General features: G+C 46.7%; 1 protein-coding gene across 3 annotated transcripts in view; it reads left to right on the top strand.

Annotated features, from left to right (window-relative positions):
- EPHB1 (EPH receptor B1) overlaps window positions 1-14,077 on the top strand; it is a 474,596-nt gene extending 460,519 nt beyond the window's left edge. For all 3 annotated transcript variants that reach the window (XM_038570949.1, XM_038570950.1, XM_038570948.1), the window contains 4 exons: window positions 561-710; window positions 7,038-7,231; window positions 9,139-9,294; window positions 12,612-14,077. In XM_038570949.1, coding sequence (XP_038426877.1) covers window positions 561-710; window positions 7,038-7,231; window positions 9,139-9,294; window positions 12,612-12,720 — 609 coding nt within the window. In that variant the 3' untranslated portion in view covers window positions 12,721-14,077. The remainder of the gene's footprint in view (window positions 1-560; window positions 711-7,037; window positions 7,232-9,138; window positions 9,295-12,611) is intronic.
- Window positions 14,078-14,484: the final 407 nt, after the last annotated feature.

A 14,484-nucleotide genomic window follows, 5' to 3' on the forward strand; every position in this document is an offset into this window, starting at 1 on the left:
CATACAGATAGAACATGATGAGGAAACTGGTGCAGAGGGCAGCACAGTGTGATCCTGTAGAAGGAGGCCCCCAGGAAGTACTGCCTACCACTTGCCTGTTTTTGCATTTGTTTTGCTTCCTCCTGACTCAATGCTGTGAGCGTTACAGTGCTGCAGAACGAAGACTGCCATAACTCACATCTCACGGCTCACATGGCCAATCTTGTGTAGTACGGAATTGCATGTTGGCTTGCGCATACATTTCCACTCCCTCTCCTACCCACCCCTGCAATGGCCACATGAGGATCAGTGTGCGGGGAACTGGGGACCAACGAAGCTTCAGTACAGCCGTCGCCTCACGGGTGGTGTGCCCACATTCAGTGTGAGAGCAGCACGGCCCACAAGGATCCTCCTTGAGCCCCTGTATGCAGGTGCATAAAGGCAGCGCGGACTACCCTGGCTGTCCTGATTCATGAGACAGGAGGGTAGAGGAGCAGAAAGGATGTGCATGCAGAGTTCATTTTCTCCTGCCTTCAACTAGAAACCTGACAGTTGGGCTGACCGGCTTCTCTGTCTTCCAGGGAGGAAAGATCCCCGTGAGATGGACAGCTCCAGAGGCCATTGCCTACCGCAAGTTCACGTCTGCCAGCGATGTCTGGAGCTACGGGATTGTCATGTGGGAAGTCATGTCGTTTGGAGAGAGACCCTACTGGGATATGTCCAACCAAGATGTGAGTGTCAGTGGTACCTGGTTGCCACAAACCCCCATCCAGGGGTTCCCACGGGCAGTGGCATGCCAGATCTTCCTATCTGGCTTCAGCTCAGGGCCTTACAATCTGAACGTGGGGTGTCCGGGCATGGAGTGAGTGTGGGGGCGGTGCAAGGACCCCCTTGGCACCAATGTTGGAGCCAACCGAGGAGTCCAGGCATGGAGATATGGCAATCCCAATACCCCCAAAGGCCCATATAGGTGCCGGGGCCAATCCAGGAGCCCCAGGGCTAGTTCTGAATGGCTGTGGACGATGAACTAGAGAAGGATAGAGCAGAGATTCGGCCCTGCTTCAAAGCACCCAGCCTGCGTGTTGTCCCTGTGTACACATCAGTGGGGAGCAATGCTGTCTGTTCTGACAGATGCGCTGCCGGGGGCCATGGGCTGCCATGAGCCAGTTGCAGTTTCTCTGTGGCTCACACCTCTTCTTAAAGAGAAGAATGGGAAAGGGCCCTTCTTTCCTGAGAGTCTACTCTTTGGGGGCCTTTGTCACCTATCAGTGAAGGAGGAGCTGAGCAGGCTCCCCAAAGCCAGTCAGGTTCAGATGACCCGCGGGAGTGGGACCCTATCCGAGTAGAGGGCACCACCCCTCCAGGCTGCCTCCAAGGACAGCAAGGGGCGAGCAAGGGAGAAGAAGGATCATCTGAGATGCTTTAAACAGAGGTGTTCCGGTTGGGACCCTTTGTTTCATAACTGCTAAATGGTGAGGAAGACTTTTGAGGATGATGTGCTTTGTTAAGGCCCCAGTCGAAAGTCATATATGGATTTCCACACTGCCTTTGATCCTGCGCTCTTCCCCCGGACCATTTCGCTTTTGTATTTTTAATATCTCCTCTCCTTCTGGAGCTGAGAGGATTGCAAAGCCTGCATTCCTGTTCCACTTACTCTTCCCATCTCCTTGGGGGCAGTTACTACATTTTCCAACCTAGCAGCAGGAAGAGGCAGGGCTATCCCCAGTCCAGATCTGCTCTGCTGGGCAACTAGCTACACCATATACATCTCCATGCTTGGGTGGCTCTGGGGCACTGTTAACTTGAGAAATCTGGCCTCACCAAGCCTTCTGTCCAGCCAGAGAATTAGAACCGTGTCAGGTGCTCAGAAGAATGAGAAAGGTGGCGGTCTGAGGGCTCAGGAAACATTTCCCGATGGGACTGTGGGGAGGGGCTGGGTCCTGCTGTAGGGGTGCACCCTGCTCCCATGGGCGCAGTGGCATCAACCCAGGGCAGGTGAAATGGCTGCATCGTTAACCAGGCCCCAGGGCCATGGGTCCCCTCTCATCTATGATTATCCACGCCTCACCTGCACCCCTGTAGCATGTCAAAGCAGTAAATGTCAGAATTGATGTCGAGGCTGCGTTCATGAAATCAACTGCACCCCAGCTGCATCCATCCCGTCAGCTTGAGGAGTAATAAATGTGATTCAGAAACATGGAGGCCCTTCCCTGAGACTTTAATCCTATTAAGAACAATTCAGCACACATAGAATGGATTATGAAACTGTCTGACAGGCAAGATTTGACATTCAAGATATTCTCAGCAAATGAGTTCACCTATGCTGAAAACAAATGGAGCTTCTGGTATTAGACTTCCAGAACTCCCAAATCATTCGCTCAGCAAACACTGGTCACTGCTAAGCACTGCAAGTGTCGGTCGTGCTCTGGGGCGGTCACGGTCCTGCGGCGCATACACCGGGCCGTGGGGACATTTGGTAGGGGCAGGAGGGGAAGGCGTCCCAGGTATCGGATGCTTGAGCTGGGTCTCAAAGGGAAGAGGAACATGTGCCAAGTAGCAATTTATTCCAGTTGTGCTGTATTCTCCCCCCACACACAAAACCCCTAAGCATGGCCCCGAGCGTAGTCCTGCTCTGGGTGGAAGGTGGGCATCTGGGGGCACGAGGCCCACTTGGAGATGGCCCGGCTGAGGGAGAGCCAGGCGGACCTGCATCTGCCCGGCTGCAGCCCCACTCGGCGGAAACCACGGAGGTGGTGGCAGTGAAGGATTCTACAGATGACAATTGAAAGGCTTTAAGAAAGGGAATTGCAGAGGCAAGTCGGAGTGCTGGTAATTGGGCTTCCGGAGCCCAGGAAGGTCTTTGAACATGTACAGAGAGTTTGTCAGCCAGAGAGAGAACTTGGAAGTTCTGCTGCTTGGATGTGATTGACAGAGATAATGAGAGTGGCAGTGTCTGTGGAGAGGAGCTGCGGTTTTACTGAAACATCAGAGCTCAACTTAACCCCCTCTGCCCTGGTTCCTCCACTGCTCTGAGCTTCTCCACTTCACTCTCCTCTGTGGAAGGGGGAGCGGGGGCCCTCGGACTCACTGATGGGAAAGACGTGTCCGGGGGCAGCCGCTAGCCCACTGAGGACAGGAGGGCCAGGGCAGGGGGCCCCTGCTCATCTACCAAGAAGCTCCAGTCCCTTCCTAGGAGGCACTGGGGTCAGACTACCTGCCTCTGACCCCATCCAGTTCTTTCCCCCTAACCCTACTCCCCCACCCCTGCCTTGTCCAGGTACAGGGAAACAAAGGCAGTCCCTCACCACTCCCTGGCCTGGCCCCTTAGGGTCCAGGGCATTGGCTTGTGCTGACCTTCAGAGGCCCGGAGAGTTGCTGCAGACCATTCCAAGTGAGCTAGCAGGCTGCTCTGCTTCGGGTGACGGTTGCCTCAACTGGCTCTTGCTTCTTTATGGAAATACCATCTACTCTCATTCTAATCTCCAGTGTTTTCAACATCCGTGTATCTCATCCTGTTACAAAACAAGGAAAGCGGCCCAGGACTCACTCCCATTCTCAGGTCTGCTCAGAACACCCTATGCCCCCAACCTTGGGCCGTATCTTTCCATACAGTTCAAATGTGGTCACTGCTGTTTACAGCCATCAGGTGGCCAGATGTAAGGTGCTTCTCCATATCTCCTCCCTGTTTTCCATACCTGCTAGCAAAGCAGATGTGACAGAGAATAATTCCAAAACCCCATTAGAGGACCATAATTATTTTTCTGAAATAAAAATGTTTTGATTAAAAGTTATATACTCAGAAAATTTGGAAAGCACCCAGATCCTTAAAAAGAATAAAATTATTCAAAGGCACAGCACTTCAATGAAAGACTTGAGCAGATAAATCAATTAATGACCTAGGTAATGTTTTTCTTTAGGGTGGCAGGTAAAGGCTTTTTTTTTTTTTCAATGTACAAGAGGCATCAATGCTTCCAGAATATCAACCCAAGTAGTAACAGCAAAATTATCTAGAAGACATAGCAAATGGCATAAAGTCCCATTTTGTAAACATGAATGGCTATCCTCTATTCTGGAAGGTGAAAAATAAAGATCTGGAATCAATTAACCCTCTACTATGTGCTTGGTGCCTCTCAAACACAATCCTCCTAGACCTCCAAGTGACCAGCTTCAGAACAGTAACCCCCTTTGCAGAGACATCTACTGTAGTAGATGTGGCAGGGATGACAGCCTCCATCTGATGAAGAGTTTCCTTCTATTATTCATGTGTGTGATGTTCAACATCTCCTCGTTGTGTCATGTAATCTTTTTAATAACCCCATCTGTGCAATTTTCAGAAGTCAAGTGGCTCTCCCACGGTTCTGGAGCTAAATAAGAAGTGAAACTAGGACTTGAACCCAGGCCTCCAGTGTCTTTGCCCCTAGCCAGCACAGTGTGTGGGTCTCGCTCCTGTCTGACCTGCAGGGAGGAGGGATCAGTGGTTGTGATGTCCTCTTAAAAAGAAAGTCAGTATACCAAACAAACGAAAGAAATACAAAAACAAGTGCCAGAAGAGTCTTCAACATTTCCAACGAAGTGGCATGCAGAGGAGACAAGGGAAATGTAGTTAAGTTGCATTTGATCCGAAGCTCACAGACAGAGGATTCAGTGCATGCATGGGTCCTCCAGGCTCTTGGTACCCTGCCAAGCACCTGGGTCAGCTGGTCACATCATGGAGCTGTGCCACCTGCAGAAGGGCCCTGACTCCAGTGCTCTTACCTGTCATAAGCAGATCCGAGAAAAACTTGTCTGTGGGGATAAGTACTATTTTGGGCTCTGGCATCAGATAATTTGAGCAGAGATGCCAGCAGTTTAGAGGAACATGAGCTGCCCCACATTGGAAGACTTTGGGAGTTCCTAGCCCCATCGGAAATTGAGTACAGACACTAGCCCCTCCTGCCGGCCCTACCTAGTTTGTCCTTAAGAAACCCAAAGAGTCATTCAATGGATAATCCCACTTGTCTCCACAGTGACTGGGGACTCTGTGACAGGGCCCCTCAGTCTGGCTGCCCAGAAGGAGCTGGGAAAGGGTGCCAATTTCTGAGCCAGGCTGATGGGAAGGATGCCCGGCCACTCTTCCTCATGTATTACTTGGTTTAGTTCCATACCCCTGTTTGCTGCCATGAAGGACACCAAACAGCTCCATAGGCAGTTCTCCAGGCTGAGATTACAATAGCAGCCCCACAGACAGTTTGGAAAGGGGCTTCCAGGTATTCTGAACTTAAAATTAGATACCCCTGAGACTTATTCTCAACTCTACCATTTCCCAGCTGTGGGTTCTCTGGCAGGTTACTTGACTGTGTGCCTCTGCTTCCTCCTGGGGAAAACGGGCTGTAATGCCCTCCTAAGAGGATAGCCGGTAATCTGATTGACAAAAGTTTGGCAGAGGTAAAAGTCTGTTGGTGGTGCAACATATTCAAAAGTGAATGCTCACAGTCGACCAGTTTGTATATTGTGCTAATATTGGTATGGTCTGTATGCTCATTTGTTTTTCCACCACCTAGAATGGAGAGAATAATATGCCTTGATTGTCTCTAATGACTTCAGGTCATATTATCTCATACCCCACTTCATGTCCTATATATTGGGCATAGAATGTATGAAAAATATAAAATGATTGAAACTATCTACTTTCTGACTGTCTGCAAGGTCAAAAAAAAAAAAAGAATAATCAGTTGAAATAAATCTGACATTTTTTTTTAATCTGACATTTTTTAAAGTAGAGGCAAAAACACCCGAAAATCCCTGAACTCCAAATTATTTCCTTTGTTGTGTAAGGTGCTTGAGCTGTTTATTTTAATATAAAATCAATGTATAATTATTACAGAAAGTAAAAACACAAACAAGTGAAAAAGAGAAACATAAAGAGCGTTCGTGGGTCCGCCTGCCCAGAGGCAACCACCATTAACACCATGGTATAGATCTTTCTGAGGTCTTTCGCATGCATGTGTATAATTACTGTTTTTTGTTTTGTTTTGATTTTTGTTTTTTACAAAAGCAAGATTATACTATACCTGCAGTTATGTGCAGCCTGCTCTTTTACCTAATATTACAATGTGAGTACATTTCCATTTCAATAGGCACATTTTTGCAACATCACTTCAAGGCGCTGCTCATTGTATTCCAGGCCTTCCATTGTGGTAGGAGGGGACCATAATAAATTCATATGTTTAGTACTGCGTCGTTTACAATTATTTTCCCCGATGACGAAAAGCGCAGAGGAGGCATAATTGATTTAAATGAATTGGAAATTAAGAAGTGAAGTGTGGAAAAAAAAAAATCCTTACAACACATGAAAAGCAGACAAAAGTACTTAAAGATCCAGAAATCTTAACAAAATTGTCCCCTGGAGTCTGCACAAATTACCAAAACCTGATTGGATATATTCATTTTAGCTTGCCTTGTTATTTTGACCATTGTTGTTGTACTTAACCAGTTTGTGTAGCCAAATTATCTTCAGTCCTGCTCGTGTTGCTGCATCCTGAAGATTAAGGCAAACAGTGCACGGGAAGCATCTAGAGGAGCCCTGGCACGGAGTAGGCTCTCTATCAAAAGCTGATTCCTTCCTTCCATTAGCAGTATAAGGGCTAGCCCTACCGCAGACTTTGGAGGATATTCTTTATAACTAACAAACTCACTAGGTTTCTTTCCCACATGCCATTGCTTCATCACCCCCAGTTCTGCCATCAAGGCAGAATGGGGCCTGCTGTCCTTTTAAAGAGAGGAGAAGCTCAAGCCATTCACCAGCTCGTTCTTCAGTAAGCATTCACAGAGATCCGGTGTGTGTCAGGCCTTTGCTCCAGGTGCTGGGGACATGAAAGGAACAGTAAGATGTGGTCCTCACTTTCAAGAAGCCCACAGTCTAGGTGGAAAAGGCCAAGTACACATTAAAATCCATGATGGTGAGAGGTATAGGAGCATAGAATGAGGGTACTTGAGTCAGGGAGGCTCTGTCCCTAGGGACTAATTTGTGAATGACTGGCTGGTGTCTCATCCCCCCATTCCCACATGTGTCACTGCAGGTCATCAATGCCATTGAGCAGGACTACCGGCTGCCTCCACCCATGGACTGTCCAGCCGCTCTACACCAGCTCATGTTGGACTGTTGGCAGAAGGACCGTAACAGCCGGCCCCGCTTTGCAGAGATTGTCAACACCCTGGACAAGATGATTCGGAACCCGGCAAGTCTCAAGACTGTGGCAACCATCACCGCCGTGTGAGTCTCATGGAACAGAGTGGTTCCTAGGTGTGGGTGGCCTCATAGTCAGGGTCAGGCCCAAGAGCAAGGCTGCTAGCCTTTTGATTTATTGACAGTGAGAATGAAGTGGCTATGCTTATCCAGTTTCTGGAAGAAACTCCAAGACTTCTCCTTTCCTTTTTCTTTTCCACCTCTCTAAAGTATTCCCCACCTCCAGCGTGGGCTATAGACAGATATCCAGATACCTGTCTGGGTCTCCACCTTCTGCTGGCTTCAGATAAGCTGGGAGCTGGGCTTTGTAATAATTGAACATATGTGATAGGAGTGGGAATGAAGCTCCACTTCTGGGAGATCCTGTTTCCAGAAGGTACCCTTTCTGGTAACCACACCAGGTAGAGCTACAGACTTGGAACCTTGGCCAACCTATTAGCAGGTAAAGGCCCTGATTGCTGTGGGACACAGAAATACAAACCTATTGGACTTATTATGAGCAAATGCACAGAACAACTTTCAGGCTCCTGTCAGCAACTGTCAGCTGTACGTTACTCATCTACATTGCAGTGTTAACTGATTTATTAATTGATCTTATCAATCAAAGCATATTGGACATTCATATGCTAAGCACTATGCCCATTGCTGGCAGTATAGAATGAACAAGAGTGACATGATTCCTGCCCTCATGGAGCTTAGAATCATTTAGGGGGTCATACCCAGATGATCACCCAAAGAAATACAAATGTGAGACCTTGATAGCCACTATGGCAAGATGGTGTGTGGTGTTGGAGAGCATGGATACATACTTCAGGGGGGCATCCCTGATGTTATTTCCAGTTGAGAGCTGAAGGGAGAGAATAAATGAAAGGAAGATGGGAAGAGAAAGACAGGTGTTTCAGGCCAAGGAACAGCATATGCAGAACCTCGAGGGTGGGAAGGACAGGGCCAGTGTGTTCAGAGTCCAGTATGTGAGGGGACTGGGTCAGGACTGAGGCTGATGAGGTGGGTGAAAGCCAGACGCTCAGAGCCTGTAAGCCCTGTTAATCCTTCTGGGCTGATTTTCAGAGAAGTGAGCCCCCACTGAAGGGTGTGACATGAATCAGGGTCAGTGTGAGGGTTATGGACATGATGCATCTGCATTTTTCAAAAAACACCAGGCTACAGTGTGGACCTTCTGTCGAGGACAAGGAACATGCATGAAGAAGATGGGCAGGAGAATATTGCAGCAATAATGACAGAGAAGATAGGGTCTTAAGTCAGAGTAATGATGCAGAGAGAGGTGGATGAGTTTAAGAGATTTTGGAGGTCAAATCTTTAATTCTTGGTGAAGGACTGGGCATGGGTGTTGGGAGTTGAGGGATATTGACATATATTGACATGACACCCTGCTTTATGGGTTGGGTAGCAGGGTGTGTCTACTTTGAGAACCTGCTAGAGAAGGTCAGTGGAGGGCTGCTCTGTTCCATTTATTTCAATTAGCTGAAAATAGAACCAGGGGGAAAAATATGTTACCAATAGATTTGGGAAGGTCATAATGAACTTTATATATTTTTTAAAGAACCAGATGTTTGGATGGTGAAGCTCTTCAGTTCTAGTTTACAGAGGAGTTGTAGGTCTTCTCTTCCCTCAAGACTGCATGCTGTGCCAGTCTACCTGTCTGGGCTGACTGATATGTAACAGAGTCCATAACCAAGGGTACTGGCCACCTTACCTCCAGAAGTCATGCTAACTCAGAATTCTGTAAGGACAGAAGGGTCAGCACGGGCTCCCCTGTAATCCTCATTCTGTCAGGAAGGAATCCTCATCCTGCAGGAAGTCTATTGTCTGACCAGAATGTGACTCTGTCCATGTACTACTTCTACAGCTGTGGGGTCACCTACTCCTTTCTCTCTCTCCCTCTCTCTCTCTCTCTCTCTCTCTCTCTCTCTCAGGCCTTCCCAGCCCCTGCTAGACCGCTCCATTCCAGACTTCACGGCCTTTACCACCGTGGATGACTGGCTCAGTGCCATCAAAATGGTCCAGTACAGGGACAGCTTCCTCACCGCCGGCTTCACCTCCCTCCAGCTGGTCACCCAGATGACATCAGAGTAAGTGACAGGAATCGCCTCTATGCAGCCTGTGGGTGGGGATCAACGCTCCTTCCCTGCTATTGCTCATGGTGCGAGTCAAGTCTTGATTTCTGGCCTCACCCCCAGAGCTCCACTTCTGTATAGAACCAAGCCTGGTGCGGAAGTGCCTTGGAAAGATGGAAGGGTTGGGTGGCGAGGCTGAGATCCATCCTGGCCCCAAATGAGAGTTCTCCAAAGTCGTAGCCATATGTCATTTGCCTAATCATCAAGAGTCTATCCTCCATTTAAGTTTTTAAATTTAACCCATCAAAGAGAGCATCCAGATGGAAAGAACACAGCCCGCCAGCACTTTAAACAACATAGCGGGAGGAGGCACTGCACTGATTCAGCAACAATCCCAGACGTACGGGGGGAGCCTGGATCCGTACTTAGATAGCGCTTGTGAATAAGCATACGTTTCCATCCCCCACAAACTATTTACCAGTCTGCAGCTCCCACAGGAGTATGGAGGAATATGAAAACTAAAATTATTCAAATAAGATGAGAGCCAGAAAGGGTCTTAAACATCCATTAGTCCATCGTTTCCCCAAGAATGTTCTGAGCAGCACCCGTTCTGGGAAATGTTAATAGGTTCTCCTTGGAAAAAAGGTCCCCCGGTCAAATAAATTTGGGAAATACTGCATACTTTATCACCCTTTTGGAGACTTGCTACACATATTAGCATTGTAAAGGCCATGAGAAATCCTGAAATAAAGAAACCCATTTAAAATTATTAAATACTGCGGAACCGTATTTTTGAGGGGCAGAGTTTCATGGCACGGTAGGTTGGGAAATAATTATCTAGCTCTGCCCCCTTCCACTCAGCAGATTCAGAAAGTAGGTGAGTTAGTGCCTGAAGATCCAGGGTTCATGAGTGGCAAGGCAGGCGCTACAGCCTGCTTTCCTGAAGGCCACTTCTGTCTTAGCCTACCGGTCCACCCCAGGGGCACAGAGGGCCCATACTTTGCAGCACCCTGGGATGACCTGGAAATCTTCAGAAAATACTAATGCCTGACTTCCACTCCTAGATCTTCTGGTTTAATTGGTATGAACTGAGACCTGGGCTTCCGGGCGTTTAGAACTCCCCAAGTGATTCTCACATGTAACCAAGGCTGAGAAATGAAGTTGGCAAGGTCGAATTTTGAGTACACACACCCTGCCAGAGGGACTTCACCGGATGCCTGGGCTACAATGCGTATGGCCAACGTGGGGGTTAGTAGCCTGTGACACACATTTCCCAAATGAGAGGATTGGTCAGTCCTCCAGGCAATTGGCAAACACTAACTGATGACCTGTTATGTCTAAGACACAGTGCCAGGTGCCAGGTTTTCCTTCTGCTGTGGGCCAACTGCTGAGTCCCAAGGATGAGGGGTGGTCCCATCCAGCCCCAGAAGCTGATCCCGGACTACTGCTTTGTACCCAGTCTGCCTGGAGTCCCATTCTACCTCTCTGAGATTGATTCTTGGCAGAAATTATGGAAGCTCCATTCTCCAGGGAGATGGTGCATCTAGTCTAGGATCCACTAAACATCAGAATTCATTTTTAAAATGTGGGTTCATTTTTCTGTTGATGTCTAAAAAAGGCACTCCCTGCCACTATGAATTATTGTCAGGCAGCACCAAAAAAAGGGGGTGGGGGAGAAACACTTACCAGTGGAAAACCAGCTTCCCCATCTTGCAGAGCTAACGTGGATGTCCTAGATGATTGGAGAGCCCGGATTCAGGGGCAGAAGTGAGTGCTTATGCCGGTGGGGCTGCTTCTGCTTCCCCACTCTAATGTGGCTGAGTATGGGGCCATCACCCTCTAATCCCCCACGACTGTAAGAATCAAATGTAGTAATTTCCTCAGTCCGGAAAAGGAAAAATTAAGGGATTTAGTTCAAAGTAAAAAATGTCCACATACTATTGGAGCAATTCAGTTTGTTTCTTGAGAGATAAAAGATGGAAAAAGAACATGAGCAACTAAATAAAATAGATTGCAAGACAATTTGTGAATTCGAAATTCGAGCATGCCTCTCAGAAGTGTTTGCTGAAAAGGCATGGACAATTTGACAACCTGAGGCAGCTGCAGCCCTGAGGGGATTGACCGCCAGCTGAAAGGAGAGTTTGAGGAGAGCATGGAGCCTCCTCCATGGGTCTGGGTACAAAATGATCTGCTATGCTAGGGACAGGGGCATTTGGGGGGAATATAGTCTGGACCTTAGAAGAGTTCAGAGAATACCCCTTCAAGGGTGGCTAAGACCAGGTAGTCTTGAATTTGAACCCCAGCTCCATTACCAATTATCTGGTGTGTGTCCTTGAGCATGTTACGTAATTTCTTTGAGACCTACTTGCCATGTCCATAAATGAGCAAATAATAATAGTACCCATCTCATTGGTTTGTGGTGAGAGGCTAACAGAATAGTGCAAGCAAAGCACCTAGCCTATTGCCTGCCTACAGGATGCACACGGGAAATGATTACTGTTAAATAACTATTATTGACTTTGAGTGGTTTGTCAAATTTAGGAAATGCTTCATTACATATAAATGAGATAGCATATGGCACATGAGAAGTACTTGAACATGCTATTTATTATTATTATTATTATATTATTATTATTATTATTAACTAGGAAAAGAAGCATGGGTCTCCCCACAATTAAATATAAGTCATGAATGATTATATTAAGACTCACAGCTTAAACATGAATCTAATCAAAAGCCCTCTCCTAAACATATTACTTGGATTCCCGCTTGGGCAGATATTTGAAAGTTATTTTGAGATCACCCTTCTTAAAAATTCATGACATTAAAATTCAAACAGAGGCAGAAAATGGAAACTCAGGGGAAAAACATCAGAAAACCCAGCAAACCCAACATCTTTTCGATCTCAGTGGGTGATCACTAATTTAGTCAGAAAGCTCCACAGCATAACTAAAGCCCCATATAGTGTGTGCTTAGAGTGTTTAAAAAAACAACACAGAGAAAAGTTCCAATCCACCTAAGGTCATGGATACAATGAAGGGGCTGCTTCAGAACCCACAGATGAAGAACAGGGCACAACACTTCCAGGACTGTCTAAGTTGGAGGGGCCATTGGAGTCTAGGGCCACTGCATGAAGCAAGTGAAATTGAGCAAGAAAATAATCTAGGTAGACATTTGCCAAAGACTTGGGTAAACTTGAGTGTTGGATTTTAAATACGTTTATTTGCTATTCAACAATATCAAGAGCTTGCCTTCTGTGATGAGTTTTGATCGGTGAAAAGCTGCCTTAACACTAAAGTGTCTTTTTTTATGTCTGGCTTTCTCCCTCCTAGAGACCTCCTGAGAATAGGGGTCACCCTGGCAGGTCATCAGAAGAAGATCCTGAACAGCATTCATTCTATGAGGGTCCAGATGAGTCAGTCACCAACGACAATGGCATGAGAACTCTCATTTTCTGGGGGGAGGAGAGGAAGGAAAAGGACCAGGCTCAAGAGAGAACCAGAGGTTGACCACTGTGGAATGTTCTGGAAAGATTGGCTTCTCAGCTGAGAAACGCATGACATCAGTGAAGAAGAAACTGGACCTGTTCCTAATAGGCGACCTTCGTTTCTCAGTGACAGAGCATGTTTAAGATGCCTCGGGAAACCAAATCTATAATAATAAAAATATGGAAAAGTGATGTTCAACGGAAGTGAAGACAAAACAGTATGCATCGGGGTGGGGGGGTACCAAGAGTAAACTCGGCTCCCACCCTCGGGGCACTGGAGTCACCCATCCACAGGAAGAAAGGGAAGGAGGTAGAGGGAAGAAACAGGCAGTTTTCCATTTTCTTCCTCACCAATGACATTCTTTTCTTTTCTCCTTTTGTACTCCTCCCCACGAGCCCTCTCCCTTCTCCCACATCCATTTCCCTTTGCTCATGACTCGTGTAGGGAAGTTCCTTCAAACAAACCCCAGCTCCTGAGTCTCCAGATGTCGTTCTGTCAGTTGCCAAAGGACTTTGCTGACCACTGCATGGGGGATCCAACCAATTCAATTAATGTCTTCATATTGAAGAAGAGATGTACCTTCAATTGAAAACCTTGTTTTTCTTTTGTTTGCATTTTCTGCAAAAAGGAAAAAGAAACCACAAATTGGAAAAAAAAAATAGAAAAACCTGTTTCCGTGTGCAGGAGCACACATATGTGTGTCTGTGTTCTAAAATGACTGTGCTTGTTCGTAACAGATGCAAACAAGAAAGAAGAACCAGGAAGTCTCTGCCCCCGGAAAATCCAAAGGGGCTGGAACGTATTGTTGGTTTTGTGTTCTGGTTGGCCCAGTTGGCCTATTGGCTCAATGGGGAGAGAGGGCAGGGAGAAAAATAAAATGAAAGGGGAAAAAACTCTCAGGAGCTTGCAAATTCAGACAGGAAACAGGTGAGTCGTTTGAATTGGGTGCAGTGTGGGCCATTCTAGAATGATACTGACTGATTAATTATTCTTGGTAACATCTGAAGAGAAGGAGAAGGAAAGTGTTTCTGGAGAATGTTCTTGCACATCCCTGGAATCTGCAATTCAAGAGATGGCAAGAGAGAATTCTTCTTACCTTATCTGTGGACTGGCTTAAGCCGTGTGGCATCCGAGGAATGTTTCAAATGTGTCTGTGTTTCTCTGCATTCCTTCTTGTACCTCATTGTTCAATTCACTTTTGTAAATTCCACCTAACATTTAAATATTTTTAATTTCTCCTTTTATCTTACTCTCCTTGCTAATTTTATCTGTCTAATTAAAATGAGCAGAAGCATGTCTGGGTTTACATAGAATGGTGTCAGAGTGTATGTTCTCACACCCCGGTGGGTCCATCCCCAAGGTACAGGAGAATCCTGAGCAGCTGTCCTTCCTTCTTCCCCTTGTAGGGGAGGGAAAAATATATCCTGGACCTTGTGACTCCCAAGAAGCAGATTATATTAGAATCACTCTCATCCATGTGACCCAAAGGAAGAACTGAATAAATATGAGAGTCTGAAGCCTCAAATATGCAGCTTAAGAAGTCACTGGCAGATAAATATAAACAATCACCAATAATACACTATCAGCCTTGATTTCAGTTCGTATATTGAGTTTAAGAAGTTCATATCCAGGCCAATTTTGTAAAAGCCACTGAAGACTGTTTTAGACTGCTTGCTTGTGGTATGTCTGTGAACAAGCTTTTGGAGGGGAGAGTGTG

This window comes from Canis lupus, chromosome 23, assembly GCF_011100685.1.
Source record: "Canis lupus familiaris isolate Mischka breed German Shepherd chromosome 23, alternate assembly UU_Cfam_GSD_1.0, whole genome shotgun sequence".
Taxonomy (NCBI): domain Eukaryota; kingdom Metazoa; phylum Chordata; class Mammalia; order Carnivora; family Canidae; genus Canis; species Canis lupus.